Source organism: Syngnathus typhle, linkage group LG18 (assembly GCF_033458585.1).
Source record: "Syngnathus typhle isolate RoL2023-S1 ecotype Sweden linkage group LG18, RoL_Styp_1.0, whole genome shotgun sequence".
NCBI lineage: Eukaryota > Metazoa > Chordata > Actinopteri > Syngnathiformes > Syngnathidae > Syngnathus > Syngnathus typhle.
Window position 1 is genome coordinate 7,263,959 of NC_083755.1, and position 27,395 is coordinate 7,291,353.

Sequence of the window (27,395 nt, forward strand, 5' to 3'; positions counted from 1 at the left end):
TCAGCCAGTTGGTTTTCTTTATTTAATCTCTGATATCAGACAAAACAAAATTGTGAATCAGTCACCTACCAGCTAGTTGACCTGTTTGAAAAGAGGAATTTGTCGAAATGGCAGAACTATTAAAAGGATGAATGGTTGACTGGATACTTTTCACATTCATTAATAATTCATCACAATCATAACAAACACAATCTCCTTTTTCAGAGCATTAAAATAAATTAAAAACAACAACTCATCCACCAAATAACAATTAAATGCCAACCAGGGCTTTAAAGGTCAAATAAATAACATCTGTCTCAAAAATTAAGAAACATAATAATAATAAATCCTGGGGGGGAACAAAGTTTTGAAAAAGAAGAAACTCTGACAACCATGGGACTAAATCCCTTCCTTAATATTTGCTAAAATTATGTGAGCCCTTGAAAATGAAGTTCTACTTAACAAGATTAGCTACCACTGCTATTCAATCTTCAGACCGGGACAGCTACAAATACAGCAAGAAATATTTCATTAATTCACATTATTAAAGACTGGTAGTTCTTTTGTCTAGTCTTAACATCTGTAAAGACAAAATGATCAATATTACCTTCAATCGATAGAAATTGTGTCCCTTTTAGAAATTGGAATGTGAATTAATGCCAACTCCCCCCAACAAGATATTGACAGACATGACATTGTATGTCTTCAATGAAGTTATTTAGTGTTATTATATTGTAGTGTAGTTTTCTTTTGTCTACTAAAAAGAACATGATGGAAAGAAAAGCATTGTAAAATGTGAAAACCCTGTACACCCAAAAGGGTAAAATGGCCCCAAATAGGTTTAAAAGTCAAACATTATAATGAACATACTGTCATCAGAATTAGTTCAAACTGAAGAAGAAAAACCTCTTTAAAAAAAAAAAAAAAACACAAGAAAAATAGAAAATGTGGGTTTGTGCACCGGCCTCAAACTTTTCAACTGGGCTAAAATCTAAAGAAATCAATAGGATGATCTTTTTTGTTTTGATCGTCCAATCAGATTCAAGCCTCTTGAAACCAACTTTGAGAATGTACAAAAAAAAAAAAAAAAAAAGCAAATGTGCAAAATGCTGTCTAAAGACCTCGGTGCCGCATTGGCCCAACTAGCCCTAAACCTTATTACTTTGTATCTATTTTTAAATCTTCCTTATTATAATGTTGTTAAACAGATCACATGAGCACAAAATTAGCAAACACATAAATAAAGAAGTAGTGCGACATTTTGACAATGAGTCAGCTTGTCAGTAACTGAAAAATGTGATTCATTTAAAGGAGTGACTGACCACCTCACAAGCTGACATCTGTGTTTCGTGCCCTGCTTCGTCTTTAAATGTGCATTTTTTTCCCCGACGTTACTACGCAAAATGTCATCTTACAGTACAGTACGCCGACACAGTAAGACAGAAAGTAAACAAGCCAGCTCGTCTCTCTTGTCTCTAAACCTTTGTGTTTCTTCACACAAGCACGCCCGCCATCGCCCCGATTCATCTCCCAACGTCCTGGCCACGAAGGCGCCGCCGCCGCCGCCGCTGACGTGTGAGCTCTGTTGCGCGCTCCTTCAAGCAAGCAAGAAAATGGGCCACAAAGATGTCAGGACGATCTCCATCATTTGTGGACCTTCCAGTTCTGAAGGATGTGAAGCTTCCACGCCGCCAGGCTGAAGGAGTTGGCGGCAAAGACGTCGGGTCTTTGCTGCCATCTTGTGGGCGTGGGAGACGAGGCCTGCGGGTGACATCCCGCCCCCGCTGTACTCTCTGCCATCCACGCCTTCAGTCTCGAGCTTGTGTACCCTTGTAAAAAGGGAGAGTTGTTGAAAGCTCGCTTTGAGTGTCGGGCAAAATCTGTCAGGGTTAAACGGCCATGCCGACTAACGTAACGTTAACACACGGTGCGAGTTAAGGTTGTTAGACGACAATGCGGTTGGTACGATACCTCTGCATCAACTCGCCATGCACGGAGCAGAGTGCGATGCGAGGCTCACTCGTGCAGCTCGGTGAGCGCCACGCAGCATGCAGCCCTCTCGTCCTTACTGTGGACGGCGCCGTCCACCGCGATGGCGCCCGTCGCCAGGCCGCGATTGCGGCTCGTCAACTTCTTCAGCTCGCTGGCGAACGACATCACCTTCTTCTTGTCCTCGCGTGCCACCTGCGTAGAGAAAAATGTCATTTTTGATGGTCGGTGGAGGCTTCTGCAAATCATGGTACTACCTGCTCTTTCAGCTTGAGAATGAACTTTCCGGCACCCCTCCAGTGACTCTGGGCGTGATAGACGCACTCCTGATCCAGAAGCACGCGCTGCACAGGCTTGGCGGCGCACGACTTCTTGGAGCCGGTGTCTTTGGTCACCTCCTCCATGAGGACGTAGTCGCTGGGGTTGGGGTTGGAAAGGATGCTGCACGAGTATTTGGCCTTTGACAGAGTCTGTGAGGAGGGGGGGTCATGCTTACAACGTTCCAGAACATTCTGGAAAGCGAAACTCTGTGTTCTCCTCCAAACCTGCTGTATGATGTCCTGAGCGGAGCTGTAGCGCGGAGCCTTGATGACGGTATGCGGCTGCTCCGGGGACACCTCGTGCACCTGGACAAAGAAGACGTCCTCCTCTACGCCGACTTCTCGTCCTCCTCCGCCGCCACCAGCGATGACAACCTCCTCCTCGCCCTCTGCTACCGCCGTCTTCTCGTTTAGATTCTAACACCGTCAGAACCAACAGTTGAAAACAACCGGTTTGCCTAATTTAATAAAAATGTGAAGCAACTCAGAGATTTCCTATTCTGGAGTTGCTGAATAAAAAAAACACTCATCTATATTGTATTTGTCTTCAATATCCATTGGCTGTAATGACAAATTGGCCACCACAAGAAGGAGCCAGACTCGTACCTCCTCTCTGGTCTGGAGACACATTCTCCCCACAAAGCCATCTTCGACGTCCCAGCCGGAGACCACCTGCACCAGCGTCTCGTCAGGCGCGAGAGGGCGGCGCTGAGAGCAGCGTTTGGTCTCGCTGCGCTCTTTGGACAGGGGAAGCTTTTCCTCACTTAGGAAGTAGTCGGCCGGGCTCCCCACAGTGGTCACGATCTGAATGTTTGAAAATATCTGTCAGGTGTTAAAATCTCAAACCATTTATTTACTCTTACCGACCGTGTCTAATAGTTGTTTGCTAGTCGTGTGCTCCGTGATGGAGAACACCGTGAAAGGTTCTGGTCCAGGATCTCCGTGTACTGTTACTCTGTGCTGTGGCGGCGCATTCTTCTCCTCGGGGTTGAACAGCTCACTCGACGGTCTCCCCTGGGACGAAGGACACGTGCCGCCCGTTGGACCTTCTTCAACTCTTTTACTGTAGATGAACAAACTGGACACTTCCATCGGCTCGTTACGTTGCGTTCTCAGCTGCACGTGTCGGTAACCTGAAACACGCAAATGACGGTCAGATGCAGTCACGTGAGGTGGTCCCGCGCAATCCCAACCTGCTTTGAGAGCCTTGAGGGGGAGCGTCCTCTGCGCGGTGGTCTGCGAGCTGTTGTTCTCCACCACGGCCAAGCGCAGGAAGCACAGCTCCTCAAAGTGCACGCTGAAGTGGAAGCGCTCGCTCCACATGGGGTTGAGCGTGTTGCGGTGGATGGGCTTGGTGCGAAAGTGGCAACTGTCCACCGGCGCGCCCAGGACGTCCACCTCCACGCAGGGGCTGCCGGAGCCGTTGGCCGGACACACGTTCTGACCGGACACGATCTGGAATTTCATTTGGCCAACTGTTACAAATTCCAAAGACGCTCATTGAGAAGCTTTACGAGGCTCTGGTCCTGCTCACTATTGTACCAAAGACATCCTAGCTGTTTACTTTCATGGTTGTCAAATGATGAAATTTACAGGTGACTCTCATCATCAAGTTGTCCAAACATATTCAAATGGAGGAATTTAAAAGGTGCTTGAAATTCCTGCTCATGAAAACAAACACAACTCACAGTGAGGGAATAGACGGCCGGGTTGCTCCTCTCCACGTCTCTCTCCATGGGACAGAACTGCTGGGAGAGAGGAGAGCTTCGGTCCCAAAGCACGGCCGGCTTCAGGACGTACCCGCAGCCGCCGTTGGCCTCGAACAGCGCCGTGTTCAAATGCATGGGAAGATCTGCGGACAAAAAGAGACAATGACATTCGTCGTCTCTTTTTTTTTTGTTGTTGTTGTTTTTTGCTGACCGTCCGTTTGGTAGTTGAGCGCCACCAGCTGGATGCCGTGCAACCAGAAGAGGAGCGGGTTGGGGTTGGCCGAGTCGATGCGGGTGGCGGCCGGGTAGGTCCGGAGAAGCTGGCACGCCGTGTGCTGGATGAGCTTCTGCGAGTAGCGCCGGCACAGGCGCTTGGCGGCGTTCTCGTTGACCGAGGAGATGTGGTAGCACTTGGGCGTACGGATGATGGCGCTCAGCGACGTCGGCGTGTTGAGGGCCGGTGGCGTCTGCTGCTCGTCCCAGCTCAGACGTTCGGCGCCGCCTACGGGAAAATAACCTTTATTGAGTCACATTGGCAAAATGTCAGGACCAAACAAAATGTCACAGTACTTTTCCCGGTTGCGCGGCTCTGCGCCGAGACCTCCCCAGTTGGGCCGCAGCGAGCCGGAGCCGTGCCAAATATGGACTTCCTGCTTTTGCCGCGGTCCTTCCCCCTGCCTGAGCCGGACGGGGACAGCGTGGACAAGCCTGTGTGGGGTCCCGCAAATCAGTAAGATCATGGAGAAATACTTGTCTTGCCTATTTATAATATAGAATGAGATGGGGGAAAAAATGAGAACAACCAAAAAAAAAAAAAGATCTGAGAATGGGAAAATTCCAAGGGGGTCTGCTCACCTGGGAATTTGACAGCCTGGCAGTAGATGACAAGGTCAGACAGCTCCTGAGCGATTTGCCGACTCTCCTTCTTGTTCTGAGGCAGGTAGAACTCCTCGCCCAGCTCCATGTCAAACACCTGCGGGCGGGTTCAACATTAGCAAAAGCTTTCTTTTGGTCGGCAGGGTGTACCGCTGCTGCTTAAGTGCTCTGACCTTTCCTTTACTCTGAGTGCCGCTGTCGGCCTTCTTCACACGCTTGGGCGCTTCGTCCGCAGGTTGCTGCTCCTCCTTGTCTACCGAGCTTTTGCCTTCGGATTTTTCCTCCAGGAGGTTATCTGTCAACACATTTTTTTCCACCTTTGATCTAGGAAATCCAATCTTTCATTTCATTCTTGCCTCTTGTCCACTGCGCAGATTTTGCCCGTTCTGTTTGAAAACGACGTCCACGGGAGAATTGAAGCAAAACCAGGATTTCCTGTATTTAGCCATCTGGTAGAGGGCCATTTTATCTCCCTCAGCTAACATGTGAAGGAAGTGAAATTTAGCTTGTGTCAATTGACTGTTGCCTTCAGCTCAGGATGTAACATGGCTACACCATCAGGAGTAATTGTCATAAAATTCTCCAAAGATGGGAAAGCACTAAGGGGGGGGGCATCAGGAGAGAGTTAATGCTGAGAGTGGGATAGGGTAGTTTCCCCTGGCCCGTTATTTGGCGTGGGGGCAGCGGAGGGCCTGAGAAACCAGATGGTTCTGTTTTGTTTCCCTGACGAGGCGAGGTCACAGACAAAAACAGTGCGCAGAGGGTAGCAAGAAGGGAGGTGATGTGTTTGTGGAAAAAGAAGAAAGCATCCAGACAATGTAACTCTTAAAAGTGACTGACTGGGAAGAAAAAAAAAAAGAAAAGGCTTGTAAGTTGTATGGCGATTTGTTTTTGTTTTTTTTGAATGGAGGAAGTGGGTGCAGTGAGGCAGGCAAACACACACAGGCACAAATCTTCAATCATAATGACAGCACTCATGTAACGTAAACACCAGCCATAATAGATGCACGTAAAAAAAATAATTTGATGTATACGGTCAGAGCACAATGACAATGGGAGCATGAAAGCGCAAGAGAGGTTTACCTTCCAGCCCGTAGGAGGCGGTAGAAGCATTGAGGACATCGGCTAAGAGGAGAAGAGGTCAAATCAAGGGACAGACGGCAGCGAGGAAGTTAAAGGAAAAAAAAAAAGAAAAGAAATGACACGGGATAAATGAAGGAGTGCAAAACCATAAAGGACACAAAGTGAGACGAGGGGTCGCGTGACGGCAGGTATAACCATCGCTTACCGTCCGATAAGGACTCGTAATCGTAGTCGTAGTCGTCTTCGTCCTCCTCTTCTTCCTCGTTGGTGTGGCTTCCGGGCGAGGCGTTCCCCCCCGGTGACCCGTTGCTGGCTTGGGCCTGCAAGTGGGCCAGCTGGTGAGCCTGCAAAAAGAAAGACAAAGTTGACGGCGGTGTGCCGACCGGCCTTTGAAATGAGCGCGTGCGTCACCTTCTGCTTCAAAATGTCCACAGGTGCCTGGTGGGCTTTGAGCTTCTTGTTTTTCAGCACGACCCTCCCCCGAAGCTGCAGCGGCGACGGCAGGTGAGGGTCGTCGCCAAAGTCGCCCTCGAAGAGGAAGCGCGTCACCAGGCGCTCCCCGAACACCGTCTAGAAATTGGAATGGAAGCCATGAGAAATAAATTGCAGAAGGAAGAAAAAGAAATCATTCTTTATTTCTTCACGGCCGTACCTTAAAGATGTCGGCCATCTTGCGTTGCTGCGGAAGAGAGCAGTGGTTCTCTATGGACAGGATGACCGGCATGTCCGAGTTGACGAATGCCGAGCGGTTGATTGCTTCCACCACATCCTGAGGAACCGCAGGAGAACTTGATCGGCTCAAATGATTCTGGAATATGACATCACATTAGTTCATTACCTTAAAAGGTATTTTGGTGGTGAGCGTGTGTCCGTGATAGATGACCGGCATGCCGTCATCGCCGTCCCAACAGTCCAGTTCCACGCTCCTGCAGCCTTGAAGCAGCACCTTCCAAAGTAGACATGAACACAACTGCTTCCAACGTCTACCAAATCTCCTCCCATCAAATCTGGATGAACATTTGGCCCAAATATCTATCCCAAAAAACAAATGCTCTACTGACCTGACTGTAAAGCTCAACGGAGGACTCTCCTTTGAGCTGGTGTCCGGTCAGGTAGGTGTTGTGAGAAGACTCGATGTAGTAGTAGGAGAGAGGGTACTGCAGCTCCTCGGGCTTCATCTGGGATTCGTCGTTACGGCAGGCAAAGTTCTCCTTGTCCATGAGGTACCTGGTAGAGACGCGAGCATAAGGATTGCTCTCGGGGCCCGAGAGTCTTTGCTCCGAGTCTACCTGGCGAAGCCTTCGAATGACATCCAACCCATCAGCCTCATGTTTGACGACGGCTCAAATGTCTGCAACGCAAATCGCTTTGTCAGCATGGATCCATCTCCATTTTTTATTTGTTTCTGAGGTTCACCTGTATAATGCTGAGGATCTCGTCGTAGCTCAGATGCTCCCTCTGACAGTTGACCAGGAAGTCGTTGAGCTGAGGGATGCCTAAGCCCAAGACGCCCAGCGACACGTTCTCCACGCCAGTCCCGTTGGTCACGATGCTGGCGGCGGCGATAGCGTCCGAGATCTGCTTCTGGTTGTCGGACAGTTGCTGCCTGGTCCGGATGAACAGGTTGAGGTCGGAGCCGTTCCGAGTCAAAAGGTCTACAGACGGGTAGGGAAGGTCATTAGGAGAGCGTGGAGGTTCGCGAAAGCTCTAAAGTTCCGTCTCAGTACCCAGCTCCGGTTGTAGGCCCACCACCCTGTCGTCTATCTTCAGGCTGGTGTAGAGAGGAGCCGACTCGGAACGACCGCAAGGCACGGCGAATGTGTCGAAAAGCTCCTTCAGGTCCTTTCTGCTCCGGATACTGGCACCAAAAAAAAACCCATGAGGAGTATGATTTCCAAAATGATCTCGTTGTAAAAATCCAAACATCTACCTGAAAGACTTGAAGAGTTCCACAAACTCCACGAAGTTCATGGTACTGTCGGAGATCATGAGGTTCTGGAAGCCTTTGAAGCAGCCTTTGGCCCGACCGTGCCAAGACCTGCTGCTCCACGCCCTGCTCGCCAAAAACACAATCACTTACACGCGACGTGAAATGGACCTTCTGTATGCCAAACGTACCCCGGCTGCGCCTTGGCGGGCCCCGAGAGGACCGGAGAGGATTGCGGCCGGGACTGGTTGGAGCTGCTCATACTGGAGGAGGAGGAAGAGGAGGAGGAAGAGGCAAGCGATCCAGGAGTTCCTTTGGAGGTGAGGGAGAAGGGTCCGGGGAAGTCGTCTGTCGAGGTTGGAAATAGATTTAAAATGCCCTCAAATGACTTGCCGGTAAAAAAAGATGGAAAGGTCACCTGGATCTTCTTGGTCTAAGCCGTCCAACTCTGTTCCATTCCGATATAATCCCTCTTTACAGCTGCGCGTTTTCCTGGAAACCATCTCGTCGTCGGTGGCATCCCCGCTGTCTCCCTGCGTCCCCATCGACAAGCCGTCAAATAAAGAGCCACAAACCTTCAAGACGAGAGGAGAACCCACCCGAACGAGGGCTTTCTTCTTCTTCTTGGCCTTCTCGTTGATTCCCAGAGGAGAGCTTTTGGGAGCCCCCGACTTCTCCCCTCCGCTGGCGGCCATGTTCCACCTGCGTCCACCAAAAAGCTCGATGGCTTGGGCCAGCGTAGGACCTTCATATCGACCTTCCTCCTGGTGAAGAAGACAACAAAAGTCAAGGCGCCCAAACGGATGACTCCGCTTGGATCCCATTTCGGCCTGGTACCTGATACAGACTGACGTACTGCCGTCTGAGCCACTGCAGGCGCTGGTCCGGAAACTTCTTCAGCTTCCTGCTTGCGTTCACCAATTCTGACAGACCCTTGTAAAGCATTTGGGCCGTGTGGTCGGGGGCCACAAAGTGCAGGAGTCTAATGGGGAAAAAGAAAAAATTACATTTGATCTATTTTTATTTTATTTAATTTGTCGAAAAAAGAACCCGAAAAAGAAAACAAAATATACATAAATCCGAACGTACGGTACGATAGCAAATGAGGTCTTGACCTGTTGTCGGTGGTACTGAGGCCGTAGAGGAGGCTGAGGGCGTTCTCCTCCACACTCATCTGGCTCAGTTTGTTCTGCAAACAAACCGTGTGGACATCCACTCCCTGGTGCCCCAGGAAGACAGCCTGGAAGTGTATACAGGCACAATATTACAAAACCAAAAACTGCAAGTCAAAAAAAAGAAAGCTGATTTTCAAAAGACCAACCTTCACCACCACAAGGTCCAGCAGACCTTCTGCCAGCCCTGCCGCCACACTCTGTCCCAGTCCCGGTGGTTGCTCCGTGGGAGAGACTCCTCCATTCGGAGGCTTCCCTGCCACACATAATAATAATAACAATAACAACAGTAACAACAATAATAATAATAATAATATTAAATAATCACCCCAAGTGAGCGTGGTGTTGTCAGGCTGGAGTCTGAGCAAGCAGCGGGCCGTCAGGTGGCTGTCCTGGTCGTAGTGGATGACGGTGGCGCCCTGCAGCAGGAACTGATGGACATCTGGTTCCAGGGACAACACGTACCTTAAAAAAAAAAAAAAAAAGATTCAATTGTGTGTCATCTCTGCTATGCAAATGTTTGGACTCAAGAGATTTTTTCTGGACTGATAACTTTGTTTCCTTTTCTAAATGGAGCTGGTGTCTCACCAAGGAATGAGCTCAGTGCCATGACCAAACGCTCTGTTTGTCTTCTCCGTGCCCTGGAATTCCATCTCGTTGGCCGAGGGCTCCGACGACAGGTCGCCTTCTGAATCCGACAGGTCGCCCACCGTAAACCTGACAAAACAAAAATGAATTGGAACGACAAACAGGCTAACATAAAAAAAAAATAATAATGGAGGTGTTGATGGCATCAAAATGCAACAAGTGCTAACTCTTCATCCGCCATCATTACTCTGCGAAAAACAAGCTCAAACAATAAAATCAGACCATGCTGATGTTAGCATGAACAAAAGTTTAACAAACCACTTACGAGACAAATTTTGATTCTTGTGGCCTCCTAAATGATTGGGAACTGTAGAAGTTTAGGGAGTAAAAAAAAAAAAGATTGAGGAGTGCGTCAAAAATACTCTTCCTAGCACAGGAACAGAAATAAAACTCCTGCGCACTAACATAAACATAAAGTGCAAGCCCAAGAAGATAAAGCAGGTTTGCTTTGCACAAACACTGCAGGCCACACGAGAGAATTGTGTCCAGATTCCAGCCGGTGTCATCGCTTGCGTGCTGCCACTGCCGTGAAAAGGAGCAGAACTCTGCTCCTTCCTGCCCTGACGGGAAACTTTCATTCTCTTTCACACCGAAACCTTTTCTACTCTCATCATCATCATGGCCACATTTTAAGAATATCCTGGAGTCACTCAAATACTGACTGATAGCGGCAGCGGTCCCTGACGGAGTTGTTTCTGGAAGCTGGGCCAGAAGAAGGAGGACTGGTGCAGGCCTCGTCGGGATCCTCCGCCTCCAAACTGCGATTGCATGACCTGCGCGGGAAGCGAGTTAGATGGCCGCTAACAAGAGTGACATCAGATGTGCGAGCAACCTAATAATCTGCAGGATGTTGCTGACGGTGGCTTCTTTCTCTGGCACGTGAAGTCCGTCCGCGCCCATGCGGGAAAGGAACTTGTGCTGGCCGCTGTAGTCGGAGACAAACTGGGAAGGACGCAGAGGAGATTGGACGGTGAAACCGAATGTTCGGGCGGGCGGGCGGGGTGCTTAACGTAACGCGTACCTCGATGGAGTCCTCGGGCGTGTTGTCCTTGGGCGTTTGAAGATGGATGATGCTCGCTGTTCCGTCTAATGCGTCGCTGAGCTCCTTCAGGAACACCCCGCAGAACGGGACCACCTTTGTTTGTTTGCAGGGAAAACATTTGCAGGGCTCAAATAACACTAAACCAGAAAATCAGGTGAGGGGGGGGGGGTTGCTTTTGGAGTGGTTTCAAAACAACAATTTGACTTTTACTCACTTTGCATCCTGGGATATTGAGCGCTCTGGTGACCACCTTCTTATAGTCCGAGGAGGTCTCGTGCTGCGCCATGGCGTCCTTCAGGCTTCTCATGGTCTCAATGTCCGACTGGTCCATGAACTGCCACATCTTCAGCACCTTGCGGGATCTGGAAGCGGTGAAAATTTATTTTCAGGTGCCACTTTTGAGATGTGCGTGGCGGCTAACCTGAGTCCAGCCAGAAATTCCATCACGCCGTTGTAGTTGCCCATGTTCCAGCAGCACTTGGCCACGTGGACCAGATAAGAGAACACGTCCCGCTTTTCCTCCATGGAGCTGGCCGTCAGAACCAGCCAGGTGACCCAGGAACTCACCTGTGCGCAGGTACAACATGGCTACAAAGTTAAGTACAACAAACGTATGCGGGAAATATTTTGTTGCTCAACCAAACAATTGCAGTCATTAAGAAAAAATCTTTGGGGGAAAATTGAGACCATTTTTGGACAGTGTCAACGAGTATAAACACACACTTGGACCTGATCCAAATCAAACTGTGACACGTTATGTGCGCATATTTCATGTTGGTTTTATTTCCCATTATCTACGACACACCGAAAATAAAAATAAACACCCGAGGCTTGCTAAAGTCCAGAGAGAAAGCTTTATGGGGCCCCTCAGTTCCGGCAAATGAAAACATGATGACATCATCATCTGACTAAGCTCAGGAAGTCCCAAATGACAGCACACGGCTGCATGCATCTCATCTCACTCGGCGAGCTCGCCAATGTATGCGCCCGCCCCGACACGCACGCGGAGGGAGCTATCTGTTACCCGCTTATGTAATAAGTCCAAATTGAAGAGACACATGGAAATATGCAAACACACACACACACACAATCGCATGTGTTGTCGAGGTGTTTCCGTGGGCAATTCGGATTTGGTTTTTTGGTGCCGCCTACTTTCGTCCTTCTCCAAAGTGTCCTCTTGAACTTGCTTTATTGACTCCAGCTGACAAAGAGCAAACATTCAATTTGAATTAGGTCTATATTTGCTGTCAAGCTAATTTCACAGCAGGCAACGAATTGGACGGCCTAACACCCACTGAAATTGAATGACATTTATTTTTTAAATGCTTCATCCGTTTTCCGAGAAGCGAGCCCATACATCTCGCGGCTTCCCAGCATGCGTGAGCTGGGCGGCGTGGCTTGGCCGAAACGCTCTCTCGGGCTCCTTCAGCAGAAGGCCAATCTCTGTCAACAGCCGGCTAGTGTTACTCTCACCATTTCAACTCCTTTGACCAACTGCGACGCGCTTTTTTCTTTTTTTTTTCCTGCAGGTATCTCCTGTTATTCCGTACGGTGAAAGGGAAGCGCGCCCACATGGTGTGAATGAGATCGAATTAAGCGGGGAAAAGTAATACGGGGCAGGAGATCCAATGAGAAGATTGACTCTTTCCTCACGCGCACACATTTCTGACCTCATTGAAGCGCGCCACCAGGTCCTCCACAGCGTTACTGCGCTGCGCCGTCTGGGTGGGCATGTTGGGGGCCGACAGCGAGGCCTTGAGGTTGGGGTGCCGCCTGCTTTGACTCTCGGGGCTGCTGAGTTCTCGCGTCAGAAAGCGCAGATAGTCCAAGGGGAACACCTGCGACCACAGCCAAGATGTGTTAGACTGTCAGATATGTGCTTGTTTTTTTTTTTTTTCTTGTCCCACCCGCTGGTAGAGCTGCTGCTCCTGCTCGGTGAGGATGCAGGCGACCTCCTCGGGGAACTGCACCAGGTGCCGGAGGTCGGCCAGCTCCTTGCTGATGCCGCTCACGTTGGCGGGAAGTGTGCCGCCGCTGCCGTTCCCGCCGCCGCTGCTGGTCATGCTGTTGGCCAGCTGACGCTCTGCGGATTTCACAGCAGGAGACGCAAGATCAGACCAGATTGGGACATTCACGAAAGACCAAAAAGCTCGTCTACTTGCTTAGTTGTTTGATTTGGAAAACAGAGGCTCGCCTCAAAGGAGAGAAATGAATTTCCAATGACCCATCATTCATTTATTCCTTCTTGGATAATCGACATCCTCAGCCAAGACGGCGACAAAACGCTTTCGAGAGGCTCGGCGCAAAGGATGAAACGCACAAATACATATCATTTGCCCGTACTCTTTACACCTAATGAATACAAATGTAAGTCGACGTGCATTTATTCAAAAGCGCACCCTTGACCTTTGCGGCCGGCCGGGAAGTGCGAGCCCTCCCGCTGTGAAGAATAAACGTGATGTTTATGCATGGTGTGCACACGTGCATTCAAATGGCCGCATGTCCAAATCTGAACATCCTACTTGGTGACGCGCTCATGGAAGAAAATGGCATTTATCGAGAAACAACGTTTTGGATATTTGAGGCACTTGGGCGTTTCTGCAACAGAGACTCCGCACCCTTCGCTTTTTTTTATTTTAATCCACGGGTATGTATGAAGGTATATACTGTATCTATATTTACCAAGACACGAACATGAGGTTGGAGGACAAAAATATTGGTACACCTGGCTTTTAAACCACAGCCCAAATCCTGATGGATTTTGCGGTTGATTAATTTTGCAAGTGTTTTTTCCATACAGCGTATTAAAACTAAATAGCGTCCACTCGCTATCAACTAACAGCGGACTCATATTAAAGTGCCATTAAGTGACGATAATCAATGCGGCAGGAAATGAAGAACCTTGAGAGAGCTCTTGTCTTGATGGCTGCGCGCATCATAACTTATTCATAACGAGCGAAAAGGAGCAAAACCTTGAACGAGAACTCGTCGCAATCAACTTAACAACTGCAGCAGCAAAAATAAATAAATAAAAAAACTCCCTCAACCACCATCAGGTGGAAGGAAATCTGCATTTTCCCAGAAAGAGTCACGGCGACCCTCGTCCCACCTCCGCTACTGGGAAAGGTCTTTTTATAACAGCTAGTTCCTCGCTTCACGTGTCGATGTGTCAAAGTCTAGCGTCTAAGTCTTCGGAAGACGACACATGAAAGGGGTCCACTTGCGCGCACGCATATTCAACACATTGTAAACAGCGATATAAGAGGACACGTCTGCGTTCGAGCGATACCGACACATCACTGCGTCCTTATACACTCAATTTTAAAGACACAACAAGGCAAGCAAAATTGAAAAAGTATAAACTCAACGACAAGTGGGAAAACACTTGCATGACATTGGCAATATTTTTATTTGCACGGTCTCGAACTGCAAAGTACGTTGCTGCATCCTTGAGGCCGCAACAAAAGCGTGACCTTGTGGGTCAAAAAGGCCCTCGATGTCTGCGACGCACGACACAAAACGTGCAAACGACAAGACTAAAAAAAGAAAAAGATTTACGATGCGAATCCGTTCCAGCTTTGTGAAGCCCCCGTATCGGAGTCAACACGTGCCGGAGAAGACCCGGTGAGCGCGTCTCTACTTACTGAACAGCTTGAGGTCCGTTCTATTTGAGTGCTTCATGCCTGCCCAGTGCAGCTGACCACTCCGCCGCCACCGATGCGAGGTGCACCCGCCGCGCACACTGAAGCCGGCGCTCCGGTTTCATCTCCTCCTCCCTCCCTCCCTCGCTCTCTCTCTCTCTCTCTCCCTCTCCTCCTCGCCCGCCCCTTCCCCTCGACAGTAAACACTCTTAACATGTTCTTTTGCTTGACTACATTCAGTCCCCCTCTCTCAGTCTGCCCCCGCCGCCCTCCCCTTGCATAGTTCACAGCCATGTGCGAGAGTTCCACCAAGCAGGCAACCAATCACGCAGCGCTGGGACTAACAATCATGGCAACAGGGACCTTGGGTACAAAACACATTGAAAGACTTGTGCTTTTAGGAGGAATAATATCACACTGCGTTATTGCAATATCAAATTTACATAAGAATATAGATTCTTTTTTTTTTTACTTCAATTTGACAGAAATTGTGCTGCTCCTGGTCGTGATGTTCATGCCAAAGCAGTGACATTTTTTTCCTGTCTATATTTTGATTTTAACCACGTTGCACTAATTTGTACATGGGGAAAGACGTCACAAACTAGTTACTAGTACAATACAACAGAAAAGCGTTCACATGGATATTTTTAGCAATTGAATGGTGGCGTAAACAATACGCAATCCTCGAGACTTCCCTCCACGGTGACGTCGGCTGTCAGTGGCTCTTAGATACAATGTAGGACGACGACAGAAGAGCAGACAGAAAAAGGGGCAAGGAAGAAAAGTAAATTGAAACGAGGGCGATATTGAGCCGGGCAGGACGGGACGGCGGCCCGACCGACTTCCTTTTCAGCGCCGCGGCAAATTGTGTTACCAAGGAAATGAGGCTCCGAACGCTCCCGTTTCTATTTCGCAGGGACACGGTGAAACCTGGGTGGGAACAAGTCATTTCGGAGGCTGTCGATCAGTTCTCGGAAAATCGAATACTGTATATGAATAGTCCCAGGACAGCGTTGTTATTATTACAAAGAGGACCGACCGATCTAAAATAATCGCGGCGCTCCTAACTGAGAATTTTACGTTATTGATTCCGAACGGCCGCTTCCACTCGGTTCGTCACGTGAAGACGCGCCGACCCCCGCCGGTGATTAATAGCTCAAGGTCTGTTCCTCCCGAGCACGAACGGGACACTCCATTTGAAGGTGGGCAATAAGACGGGGAACCCTTACCATACATGGTAACGAGCAAATCGATGCAGCGTCCAAAAGTCCAGTTCGAAGCATCTCTTATTACACCCACTAATGACTTTAACCTTACAAACTTAAGTCCTCATAGTCGCATCTTAGAACAAAAGGCAGCCGTCGGCGGTGCTTTTATCCGTCGGATAAGAGCGCAACCTCGGAGCCGGCCAAACATCTTCTGTGTGGAGCTTAAGAGACGTCACCTTTGAAAGATGGGAAGGCTCGGCTTACATTCGGGTCATACGTAACATTGTTGCAGAGAAGCTGCGTGGCCGGCGAGCAGCTGAGTAACTGCCTGAGCGCTTACTCATACGGTCATTTGACTTTTAGGATTACGTGCGTACGGGAGTAGACTGTGGAAAAAAATAAATAGGCGCATCTATAGACCGAAGACAATTTACATCCCGGAACCGATTCATTCTCGTTAGACGGACACCCACCTTTCAGCACGCCGTGGCTGCCGTTGGGGGACTGGCCGAGAGGGCAGGGCAAGGCCGAGCGGGCGCCGAGCGCGGCTGTGGCTTCCAAAAGGCCTCCGCTCAGCAGGGAGCAAACAGATGTCCTCTGAGTGCACGCCAGATAAAACCTAGAAAAAGAGAGAGAGAAAAAAACAAAGAGGAACTAAGAAAGGTGAGTCATTCAAAAGGGGAGTTTTCCCTCATAAGTGCGCAGTTACAGGGAACGGAATGATTCCGAAAATATATTTGCTTCACCTGACAGAAAAAGAAAGAGTATAAAGTTTTTCAACAAAAAGACCATTTTAGTCAGCTTGATCATTTTGAGCAGGAATCTCAAGACAGGTTGAAAGCATTTTGGTTGTGCTCTGGTTCGATACACAATGTGTAATTCTCTTTGTTTTCGGTTCAATTTGGTAGCGTACCTCAAGCGGGAGTGGCATTTAACAACTTCAAACGTTCTTACTGCTTGCCAAACGAGATTCTTGGCAGCGTGCGGCAACAAAAAAACAACATCAGAAGGACAACTGGCTGGAATTGAAACGTACAAACCTGGGTGGGTAAGAAGATCCCCGGCCGGGATCAGGACGGGTGATCCGAGCCGGTCCGGGTGGACGCCCGCTGACAGGGGGCAGCGGCCAGAAAGAAATGATGAAGCTGATGCATTCAGTCGCGGGCGGCAGCAGGAGCTTCTTAGCAGGGTGAGTCAGGTTAAGTGCAGCAGCATCTTGAACAGTGTGTGCTACCTGGAGAGCAAAAGAAAAGGATGATGGATGGAAAAGTGGCAAGGAGAATGGATGGAAAAAGACAACAAGCAGAACATTGTGGACTCCATCCATTTGCGGCAATTTTGTGCTCTCGACTACTTGGCCTCTTTGGAGTGCAAAAAAGTCAAGATGGCTGCCCACGACAAAACACGTCCCAATACTTTTAGTCTCACCCTGGCCGAATTAAGAGTCCAACTCTTTCAGCCAGTATTAAACAAACATAATAGGTCCAACTAGAGGGATGGGTTTCCTGCTCGCATGATCAGATCTGGACCGTCCCGGGGGGAAATGGGAGCTACCAGGATGCACGTTTGCAGAGGGCGGGCGGGCGAGCGCCACTTAACTCAGCCACAATGAGTCCGATATGTCTGTCACGTCATTAAAAAAAAAAAAAAGGCAGCTTCCATTAGGATATTCTCTGAATGACTATCAGAACATGACCCGCAATCCTCTCCAGACTTTTCAGTGCCAACTAGGCAGACATAAAGTCCACTAGAGGAACAATGCATTTTTGTCCACATTGAAGATAAGGCTCGAAGCAAAACATTGTGCATCGCCCGCATGCCTTCCTTAGTGACTGCGCTTTTCGGCTTGAAAACGTTCGCTTGACAAACTCGGCCCACGCGGTCAAACGGCTCCCGTGTAAACGACTCAATGACGGATGAATCGAAACGTAACGGGGTCAACGTGATGACTCAAGAGTTGCTGCCGGTAGGCCAGGCCACACCCCTGAAACGCAGACCGACCAATCGCAGCACCGGATGGAGTGAGACGTTTCAAAACAGATTTCGACTTTTCTTTCTGCTGCCTTCTCACTTTTCCACCTCAGCCTGTAAACACTTAAAAGACGGGACTGCGTGTCTGTGGGAGGAGAGGCCGACAACAAAGGAGACCGCGGCGAAGCTTGTTGCTCCCTCTGACTGACGGACACCCGGCAGCTGCCTTTGCCACGCACGCACACACGCATTCTTGTCACAAGAGCGACACACAGACCTGCTTCCCATCAAAATGTTCGGCCTCTGCTGACTGTAATGAGATTAAAGTCTACCAGAAACACAAAGTTCACACAAGCATGACAAGGCTTGGCCACCTGGGGGCAGTATAATATACATTTTGTTGTTGTTTCTTTGCAGAGGATAAAGAATATATGCTAGTCATGGCGCTCCTTTGCATCTCTTAAAGGGTTACAACACTGCAACAGCGATGCTATATGTAAGCTGTTGTGCAATTCTCTTCTTAGCATTGAGCTAAGTGAACATTCCAAAGGCAAAGCTACGTGGTCGCTTTACATACAGACACTTCTCACCAGTTCAGCCCTGTGGCTCAAGTTACTCCAAGTAATGGTTTGATTCCAGTGAAAGTAAATTAGAGGCCACTAGTGGCAGCTGCTCCCCAATTTAGAGTTGTGATGAAGAGTCCATTTCCTCCTTCATAAGCATGAGGGATATTAAAAAAACAAAAGGTAGCTAGTTGACAAAGCCATGGGTGAATCTCAAAACGCCGCTAGTCCCAAATCCAGCGATAAAAAGTAATTAGCAGGCTACATTACATTTTCCATTAAGCTGTATTAGCAATCCATTGGGTTCAATACTCTGCCCCGCAACAGCCATTTCGGGAGGGGATTAGCAGAGGGCACAGTTGTGCCGACCCAAACAACTTGGAGCTGGAATGCGCACATGCCAAGATGAGCGCATACAAACTTCGACGTGCACCTCGCAGGTGACACGCTGACTTGACGACACATTTCTGCCGCTCTCCCACCACTCTCCCACCATTCAAAGAAGATGCATCGCTTCTCCTAAGAGCTACTTTTAGCCGACTCATGAAAGCCAGGGTGAAGGTTAGCCCGAGCCTGGCGGGAGAGGGGTCGCCATTAAAAGATCTCTGTTATTCTGCTCAGTGGTCTCAGAGCTGAGGTCAGCGCAGAGACGTCAGCCCTGACCTTTTGCTTCTCACGGGAGGCCGTGTACTATACAGTTTGTACATACGATCGTGTCGGAAAAAAACAAAACTGACTTCAATGTGGTCGAGTTCAATCAGAGGCAAGAGATAGTCGTGGCAACGCTGAAGGAAGCCTGGCTTTGAATCAATAGCGCTTTATCGCGTTCAAAAGGCGGCCGGTATGTTCAGCCGCTTTGGTATTTGACGAAGCAGACGCTTTTAAGCCCACCTGCCCCGGACTGCGTGCGAAAGTGGGTTAAGAGACAGAAAGTGGAACACGTGTACCCAAACAAGCAGGGCAGACACAGCAGGGAAAATGCATCGCGTGCGCCACAATCATTTTGAGCGTTTTTCTTTTGTGTGTGCGTGTGTGTCTTCACAAGGTAATGTTTGCTCGCCGCAGACAGAGTCTGGACTTTCTCAATTATGTTCTATGGTTGTGAGAAAAAAAGTGAAAGGCTACAAAACATACACGTCGCACCGAATAATCGAAATGCTAAGTAAACTTTGACTTTCTTATTGCTCGTGCTGAGTCATCATTTAAGAAGAATATGAAGAGGTTGGGAAAAAAAAAAAATCTATGATTGTTGGTTCCTGGATGGAGCTGGATGTCTGCTGGGCCTTGGTTCATAATGCTCTGCTGAATTTCACGCAAGCTTGCTTGAGTGGAGTAAAGCCTACCCCGGAGCGCCTCCTCGCACCTTTTTCCGAGCTGGCGGCATCGCACTATGTACATAGCGGCCTGTGCGTCTGGGGACACGCGCTGAGAGCATTGGTAAACAACACAAAACTGTCACAGTACGCTTAGTTGGGGGGAGAGAAGAAAAAAAAAAAGCTTCGGACAGCACCGAGAGAAACTGGATACATTAGTAAGGTTGAGGGGGAAAAAGAAAAAGAAAAAAAAAAGCTTGTTGTAGGCGATGAGGTCAGCGTACGGAGATTGCTTGAAAAATGATCTTCATAAAGTTAACCCAATCAGCGTCTCGGATTTCAAGGACAATCGTGCGCTTGATGGATCTCGCGTGCTCCTCTCATCCCCGGAAGGAGGAAAAAAAACTGTTGAGCTTTAACAGGCGAGTTACACTTCGATGAATAACAAGGATTAAATCATTACAAAACAATTAATTGGATGTTCTTCCGCGATGCATGCAACAACAAAAAAGTTCGATACGTTGCGCATCATCTTCACTTCACAGCAGACTCATTCAAACTCACGTTCGACCTTTACGCTGAACAAACCTACGAGATTACTGAGCGTGATCGAGACACCGGCAAAATTTCAGAAGGGAAAGATAATAGTGCAAAAAAAAAAAAGGCTACAACTTACAGTTCCGATATTTTGCTGTTCAAATCCCTCCTTGCCTGAGAAACGTCAAAGAGTGAACGTAGATCTGAAGGACGGAAAAAGCGCAAGACTGATGAAGAAAGGGTGGGAGTGCGTGTTCCCTCCATCAACATAGCTTGCGAAAAGAGAGCGAGCAAAGAGCGAGAGAGAGAGAGAGAGAGAGGAGGGAAGCAAATAAATGTGAGGGACGAAACAAGGAGAGAAGAAAAAAAAAGGGGGCCTGATATCTGTGCCTAGGGGAACCCCCATATTAGGTTATAACGCAACGGGCCGGCAAGATGCTATCGCCAAACACATAGCTGGAGGGGGAGACGCTGGAGCTATACGTCCTATTTTCATCCATCCATCCTCCTCCACGGCGTGTAAACAAAATGGATCTGGTCGCAAAGACTCTTCCAAAATGTGATATTGATTTGGATTATTCTGAAAGCGTGCTCAGTGGCTAATCGAGTGCAAACATTAGCATCGAAGATGCGCTGAGAACAATGCAAACAGCTGGCGACCGCCTCAGTCCTCACTTTGCATATCTTTGATCAACGTTGGCTTGCTAATGAGCCCACGTATTTATCATCAAGTGTGCAACACTGATTGCTTGCACACAATACAAAGTCTCCTATTGGTGGGAATCTGGAGAGCGCAGCAACGTTGCCCTCTAGTGGCTGACTAAGGACAGGTTCCTATTTTCGGTGCACTACTGAGTTGCGTCCACAAGGTGGCGCCAGAAGATTCCTTTCCATTTGTCACTTTGCTCCCATTCCATTATGCAAGCGTACCCAACCGTGACGTCACAGTTTGTTTCAATTGGGGTTAAACCTGAATCCGCTGAGCTTTCGGGTCAACAAAGGGGCCGGACCTATTTTTACATCAATTGTACGATTCATCGAGTACGCCTCAAAATAGCACAGAACACAACAACTACAAGTGTTTATCTAATCCACTTTGGGGTGGGCCTTGATAATCCAAATTGAGCTGAATCAGTCTAAAGTGCTATCGCGTCACGCATAGTCCGTTATTGCCGTACACGTGACGTGGCTTTACGTGTCAATTTGCTTGCCAAAATAATAAAAGCCTTCAAGATGACACCTACAACCTGCGAATGTTCTCTCCGTGAGACGTGAAGGGCCTAGCGTGCACACATTTCCAGCTGATGAAATGGGGAAAAACACGGCCAGATGCAGTTTTGACACTCGAGTGTCATCCCGAGAGTTTCAGCAAAAACAAACATCGCCTAGCAACGGTTAACGGCAGTGTTGCCTGCGGATACCGCAGAATTCAGTGCTTAGCAGACGTCGGACGAAACGAGAGAGTTTTGCACGCAAAAACAGGAACCCCATCATCACACACACACACATACGCTAATCTCTCCGGCTAAGCTCCAACACGCAGCTGAACAAGAAAGTGGCCTACTCGGCACATTCCTTTGTTGTGGAACAACACAGCGAGAGAATACAGGAATGATAATAATGCTCACGGGGTATGCCCCTAACTTGCAATTTCATGAGGAGGTTTTTGGCATACTTGTTTGCTAACTAACAAAATACAAATCCCAAGCGGAGGCAGAAAAAAACTTTTGGGATACACAAAAGCAATTAATCTCAACATTGTAAAACTATACAGAGTTCCACTGTCCTCATACTGATAAGCTCTTCAATGATATCTTCCCACCAGACAGGAAATGATGCATTCTGTTAGCACGCTTGGATTTTTATGCGGCTCCACGACGGCATTCCAACAAATCACAAATCTCCGTTTCGCCCTTCGTCTCTATCTGCACGAGAAGAATCTCAACGCTCCAAAATACGCCGACAAGAGTAGCCCGTGAGAAAGCGCATTTTTCCACCTCTTATTTACTTTCCCACGACGCGGATGGACGGCAACATTACGGGCCCGAGTCGGCTTGGGATGAAACGGCCGGGCCGAGGAGTAAACACGAGTCCCTTTAGGGATACGCTCTGCATCTCTGACCGTCACTTACCGCTTTGGTTCGAGATTGGACGGTGCCGTCGTTGCTACAAGAGAAAAAGACGCTTCTGCTTGGAAAGCCTGTCTGTGCCAGGTGTGCGTGTCTTTGACTTCCTCTTGGTCTGCTTAACTTCCCTGGCACTTATCAGAAAAGCTCGACGGGCGATAAAGCGGACCGTTTTCTTTTAAGAGTGCTTAAAATCTATTTGTGACAGTTGAGATGTTAAAAATGCTTTTACTTTTGACTTTCCTGCTCCTTTTTCCACCGCTCAAATATCATTTTCTCGCACGGGTTTGAATGTGGCTCTACTCATATTCCACCCTCATATAATCCTGTATTCTTTGGCTCGCCTTGTAGCAATAAACATGTGGGGGCTGCGGGATAGGGAAAAAGAAAAAAGAAAAAAAAGACTTTGCACAGGAAGGCGGTGTACTTAACGTCGAGCGTGAGCGAAATCTAATCACTTGAAATGCTTTTTGATATCAATCTTCTATTTCGTTCTATCAAATGATGCAACTGCATGCACATTTTAATGATGGCAGCTCAGCTCTCTGCTCATTGTGAGTCACCCAAGTAGCTCGGGTGGACGAGGGGTGCCGGCGACTTATTTGACTGCGACGCCGTTGAGGCCTCGTACAAACACGCGGCTGCCCGAGACAGTGACATGCTTTGTTGTTGGAGCAGTCTGCCGTGTGTACCAACAAAGCCGCAAAATTTGAATGCTATAGGTCCATAGAACAGCGCAACAAAGTCGGACTAAATGGCTTGAAACTATAAAAGACATCCGAGCAGCACAGTTTGTGACCTCCAACATTCAAGTAGTCAAGCATCTCCTTCTCGTTTTTGCCTTGCTTTCAGTTTTTGCGGCTTTTCCAGCTTGCCAACACTGCTCAGTGCATTTAACGCGCGAGCACACACACACACACACACACACACACACAATCACACACACACAGGAGGACAGAGGGTGCAGTCATTGGGCCTGTCAGTAATATGGCGAGCAGAACTAACCGGAGAATAAATCACTTTTCCGAAGCCTGAACAAAGAGCCTGTGTGTGTGTTGCTCTATTAACACACTTGGAGAAAACATTATTCATCTGTAATGCATCGCAGGCTTCAAATTTCAAGCCAAATAGGAGAAATTTTCAAAACACGCTAAGGGCTCACCTTGTGCATCTTGGCCCAGACGAAGTTCAACACTCGTGGGCAGACTTTGAGGTCTTCTGCCGCCGCACTTTGCCTCGGGGCCGCCAGCAAATCTTTCTTGCTGGGTCGCGGCGGCAGGCGCCAGAGGACCTCCTCCGAGACGCGGCCCGATGGCAGGGTCCGCACGATGGCTCTGGTTCCGGTGCACACCGACTTGGTCATCTTCCAGAAAGACAAATGATGCTCAGTAATAGGTTGAATCAAGGCCTGGTTTTTCGACACGCGTCAGTACCTTCTGATTATTCTTGAAGAATCGTCTCACCAGGACCGTGGAACGTTCCCTACGGTTCCTGACAAACTCGGAGTCATCCAGTAGATCTTCTTCATCGCTGCTGCTGCCCCCGCCGCAGCTACTTCCCCTCGTCCCTTGCGAGGACAGCCTCTCGTTGCTGGTGGATTGGAAAAGTCTCTCCAGGGAGCGAGTCTTCCTGTCGAGCCGCTCCAAGCTGGAGAAGCCGTCTTTGAGCGGGCGATGGTGAACGTGCCCGTTGCGTCGCAGCTGCCGGTGAGCGGGCAAGGGGGAGCCGCAGGGGGACGCCACAGAGGAATTGGGTTCACTGGAGGGGCTGCGTAGAGAGGAGCAGCGTGGTGATGTCTGGAAAACATTCAACACATAGGCCCGTTTACATTCAAGCCGGCGTTGACCCTTCCACAGCTTTCCTACCGTGTGGAGATCAAGCGTTGCTACAGGAAGGCTGGAGCGGCGGGTATGCTGCCAATAGACGCGAGCGAGCAAGGGGCTGGCGCTCGAGCAGGTCGGGGGACGCTGGTGGCAAGCCGTGGAGTCCCGGCTGCAGGAGCAAGGACCCGCGCTTAGCTCTGAGGTGATTGCTTCTATACTTTTGCCAACCGGTTGCTCTGGGTACAGCTTGAGCTCAAGAGAGTCCAAAATGGCCTCGTCGTCATGGTCGGCGGACAACTTCCTGTAATAAAGGAGAGCGGGGCTACTCCGCTGCTTTGGTAGCCACGACTGCTCCGGGCGCTGACGGCTTTCCTTTCCGTTTGAGCGTCTGCTTTCTCTGGACGACGGAGGTGTAGCGTGCGGGTTCGAGACCATCTGGTTCTCTTCGGTGGCCATCGCCGACGTGTCGCCACGCCTGTTTCAGAGGCTGGAAAATACAATTTGGTTTTGATGACAGTCCAGACCGGCTAAGAAACACGGCAGCTTGCATTCAGTCAGCTGAGATGTTTCCTTTGGTCCTCAATGCAAACACAAGTCTATTCCCAGACGGCGTGTTAAGCAAGCAGTGCCGTTGCAATTATTGACTCCATAAAGCAGCAAAAGGAAATGAGCTCTGCAGAGGAAATGAACTCTGCAGGTTTATGAACGGAGGACGCTCGTGTTTGCCCATCTCCAAATAAGCTCTTCATAAAAAGTGATTGAGCAAATATCTTGTATAAATGACTTTCATAATACTTACACAGATGATCAGATGGATCCAAGTCCGATCGGAAGGCGCCAAAGTCTCCCTTTACATTTGTCAGTGTGGAAACAGAAGCTTATGCAGCTGCACAAAGCGCCTGATAGTGCAACCCAGAGGTGACCTGGGAATTTCCTTGGGAGCAGCAATGGCTCACGGTCGCAGTTTACGAGGCCAAATGTGAGCTAGGTTCCGGCATGTCGTGGCAGGTCCTGAGGGAGAAAAAAAAGGAGCATGAAAATCCCCAGCTATCAATCACTACAATATTGCTAGTGAAAGCTAGTTGACATTTACAACATTTTTTGTCAGCACCATTGTGTTTTGAGCCTTGTTACAAAAAAACAAAAACAGGCTTATCTACAGAAAGGGAACTCAGGAGCCATTGTAATCAAAACAAGTGAAAAAAAATACACATGAAATTTGTAAAAACAAAAAAATTTACTCAACAAGTAGATGTACCGTATTTCCCGGATATAAGTCGCGCCAGCCATAAAATGCATAATAAAGAAGAAAAAGACATATGAGCGCCCTCTTGCGGTTTAAAGGAAAAATAACATGTGAACTAATATAATAATGGACTCAACAAGCAGGCTACCTAAAGTATTATGTAATTTCAAAAAAAAAAAAAAAAAGTTGCATTAACTGCCAGTCAACTCGATATTGTCATTCACGAAGCAATACACATTGATTCAAATCAAAAAGATAGATGACTGACAAAGGTGCGTGGGAGGATATGTACTATGACACCCATGTTGTAACATACTAGACATAGTTCCTACCTCTTCTCATCATTATCTGGACTATGATCCAACAATTTGATGTCAAACAACAGTCACTCACCGAGATTCTCAAAGTGACCTGATAACTTCGGATGACTCACGCAAGCTAAAAGGTCACCGAAACCAATTCGCACTTAAGAATTTTGGATTGAGCGTGGCGAGCGTAGGACGTCCGAGTGTCTTTTAGCCCGCGGCGACACTTCCAGTCAACCAATCAACCCACAACAGTTGGAATTTCGCTCTCATGACACTGACGAGAAGCTTTCACACTCCTGCTTTTTTCCTATCAGCTACACACTGAGCTAAAGCAAACAAAGCATTCTGCTGGGTAAAATCTCAGCCTGGAGCCCAAGCGGACACAGAAAAACACACAAAACCAGGTCACATGGAGTGACAGGTGCACTGAGCAACAAATTTGTCCATCCATTCTGCTTAATGGCACAGAGGAACATCAATTGCTGGGCCCACACACAGCAGAGGGAACCATTGTTGGAGAAATTTCATTTGCGTGTGGATACTAACAATGCTCAACAGCTGTGGCCTGACCATTTGAAGTTGTGATCACACCCAATAACCTCACTGATGCAACGTGATGAGTTCAAATCTAAAAAAAAAAAAAAAGGGGGGCGCTTGGAAGCACTCCCAAATCATTGTTCCCCTCTACAAGAGCTCATAAAAGCCTCTTTTTTCCCCTCTCCCGTGTTTGTTCATGTGCATCGTTTCCCCAATTCATCCAAATGATGACTCACTGCCTGAGATTCGGCCCGACCTTGCATCCTGCACGGGAGGTGAGACCCCAAAAGAGAAGAACTGTACAAATGGGGGTGATATAAGGGAGGGGCAGGATTCCACATGTCTATTGTGTTGTGGGGGACTCAAGAAAAAGGCTTGGGGGTGACAAAAGAGAGACAAAAACAGAGCCGGGTCAAGAAAAGGGGGGGGTCGTTCCTTAACACTGCTTTGTGTCACTGCACCAAAAAAAAAAAAAAAAAAAGATAATAAAACAATGGCAGCAGAGGAGAAGGCGAGATGAAACCGCAAGCTGTAATGTGCAGCAGGTTGCTTTCAATGTCAACACCGAGCACAAGCAACTTTTCATGCAGCACATATGGCTTTGATTAGAGGGCAGCAAGAAAGTCGTCAGTGGAAAGAGAGCGAGAGACGCAAAAAGGACTGCAAATGCTCTGTTGACATGTTTGCAAGTGCAGAGTCAAATATGACTCGAGATGAAGACCACTGGGGTCCCAGCTATGGCATATTTGAAGAAGCCTATTTTAAAGTCCAAGCAAATTTCACGAGTGTCAACACAACTGGAGCCATGATGCAAAACAACCCACAACACACAAATTCACCATGACGTCCATATGCATGCAGTTGAACATTTGCAATGTAAAAAAAAAAAAAATAGTCCCATTTTATTCAAATTCACCTCCACTAAACTCCAAAATGTGCTCTCAAGTCAAGTGTAGCTAAAAACACATGACTTCACCTTTCCAGGCTGTTGATGTCAACATTTGACGTGGACACGGGTCTTAACTATAGCGTCAATGGAAGGCAACTAAAACATCTGAGGCTTTCGGAAAGTGAAGCAACGAGTCCGGCAAAGAGTTTATGGACGTCAAAGCTTAAACTTACCGAGATTTTATCGAGCTAGGATCCAGGAAAGTTTGGGTCAGGTGCTGAAGTGTCCAGCGAGTGAGCGTAGTGAAAGCAAAGGTTGATTGAACAGTTTGAGTTAGCGGATGCCTTCAGGGACACCTCGGAAATCTTTGGTGCGCAATTGACGCGGTGGCTTCGTGAATATCTGAAAGCAAAACAAATCTATAGACATTGCATATTGTCTAGTCTATTAGTCTATTATTTATTTATCTGGTATTACCATTTTAATGC

At 48.3% G+C, this 27,395-nt stretch overlaps 1 protein-coding gene across 6 annotated transcripts; it reads right to left on the reverse strand.

The window, feature by feature from the left end:
- On the reverse strand, positions 1 to 27,263 carry plce1 (phospholipase C, epsilon 1). 6 transcript variants are annotated; one of them, XM_061264341.1, is made up of 44 exons: positions 27,141 to 27,263; positions 24,727 to 24,938; positions 23,970 to 24,414; positions 23,538 to 23,900; positions 23,267 to 23,467; positions 16,635 to 16,828; positions 16,068 to 16,213; positions 12,653 to 12,828; positions 12,416 to 12,583; positions 11,167 to 11,312; positions 10,960 to 11,107; positions 10,725 to 10,838; positions 10,536 to 10,645; positions 10,366 to 10,476; positions 9,644 to 9,772; positions 9,384 to 9,520; positions 9,205 to 9,311; positions 8,999 to 9,123; positions 8,721 to 8,865; positions 8,483 to 8,647; positions 8,302 to 8,416; positions 8,075 to 8,231; positions 7,887 to 8,009; positions 7,684 to 7,814; positions 7,373 to 7,611; positions 7,246 to 7,307; positions 7,018 to 7,183; positions 6,795 to 6,902; positions 6,609 to 6,725; positions 6,368 to 6,526; positions 6,162 to 6,300; positions 5,957 to 5,998; positions 5,047 to 5,168; positions 4,853 to 4,970; positions 4,568 to 4,705; positions 4,209 to 4,499; positions 3,977 to 4,140; positions 3,482 to 3,743; positions 3,156 to 3,421; positions 2,895 to 3,092; positions 2,514 to 2,705; positions 2,226 to 2,438; positions 2,049 to 2,163; positions 1 to 1,808 (listed from the first exon to the last, which is right to left on the reverse strand). In XM_061264341.1, the coding sequence occupies exons 3-44, from the start codon at positions 24,381 to 24,383 to the stop codon at positions 1,624 to 1,626; spliced, it is 6,921 nt and encodes a 2,306-aa protein (XP_061120325.1). In that variant the 5' UTR covers positions 24,384 to 24,414; positions 24,727 to 24,938; positions 27,141 to 27,263; the 3' UTR covers positions 1 to 1,623. The 6 variants fall into 6 exon arrangements, with proteins under 6 accessions (XP_061120325.1, XP_061120327.1, XP_061120330.1 ...); XM_061264344.1 differs by having other exon boundaries at positions 1,669 to 1,808; positions 1,951 to 2,163; XM_061264343.1 differs by lacking the exon at positions 5,957 to 5,998.
- Positions 27,264 to 27,395: the final 132 nt, after the last annotated feature.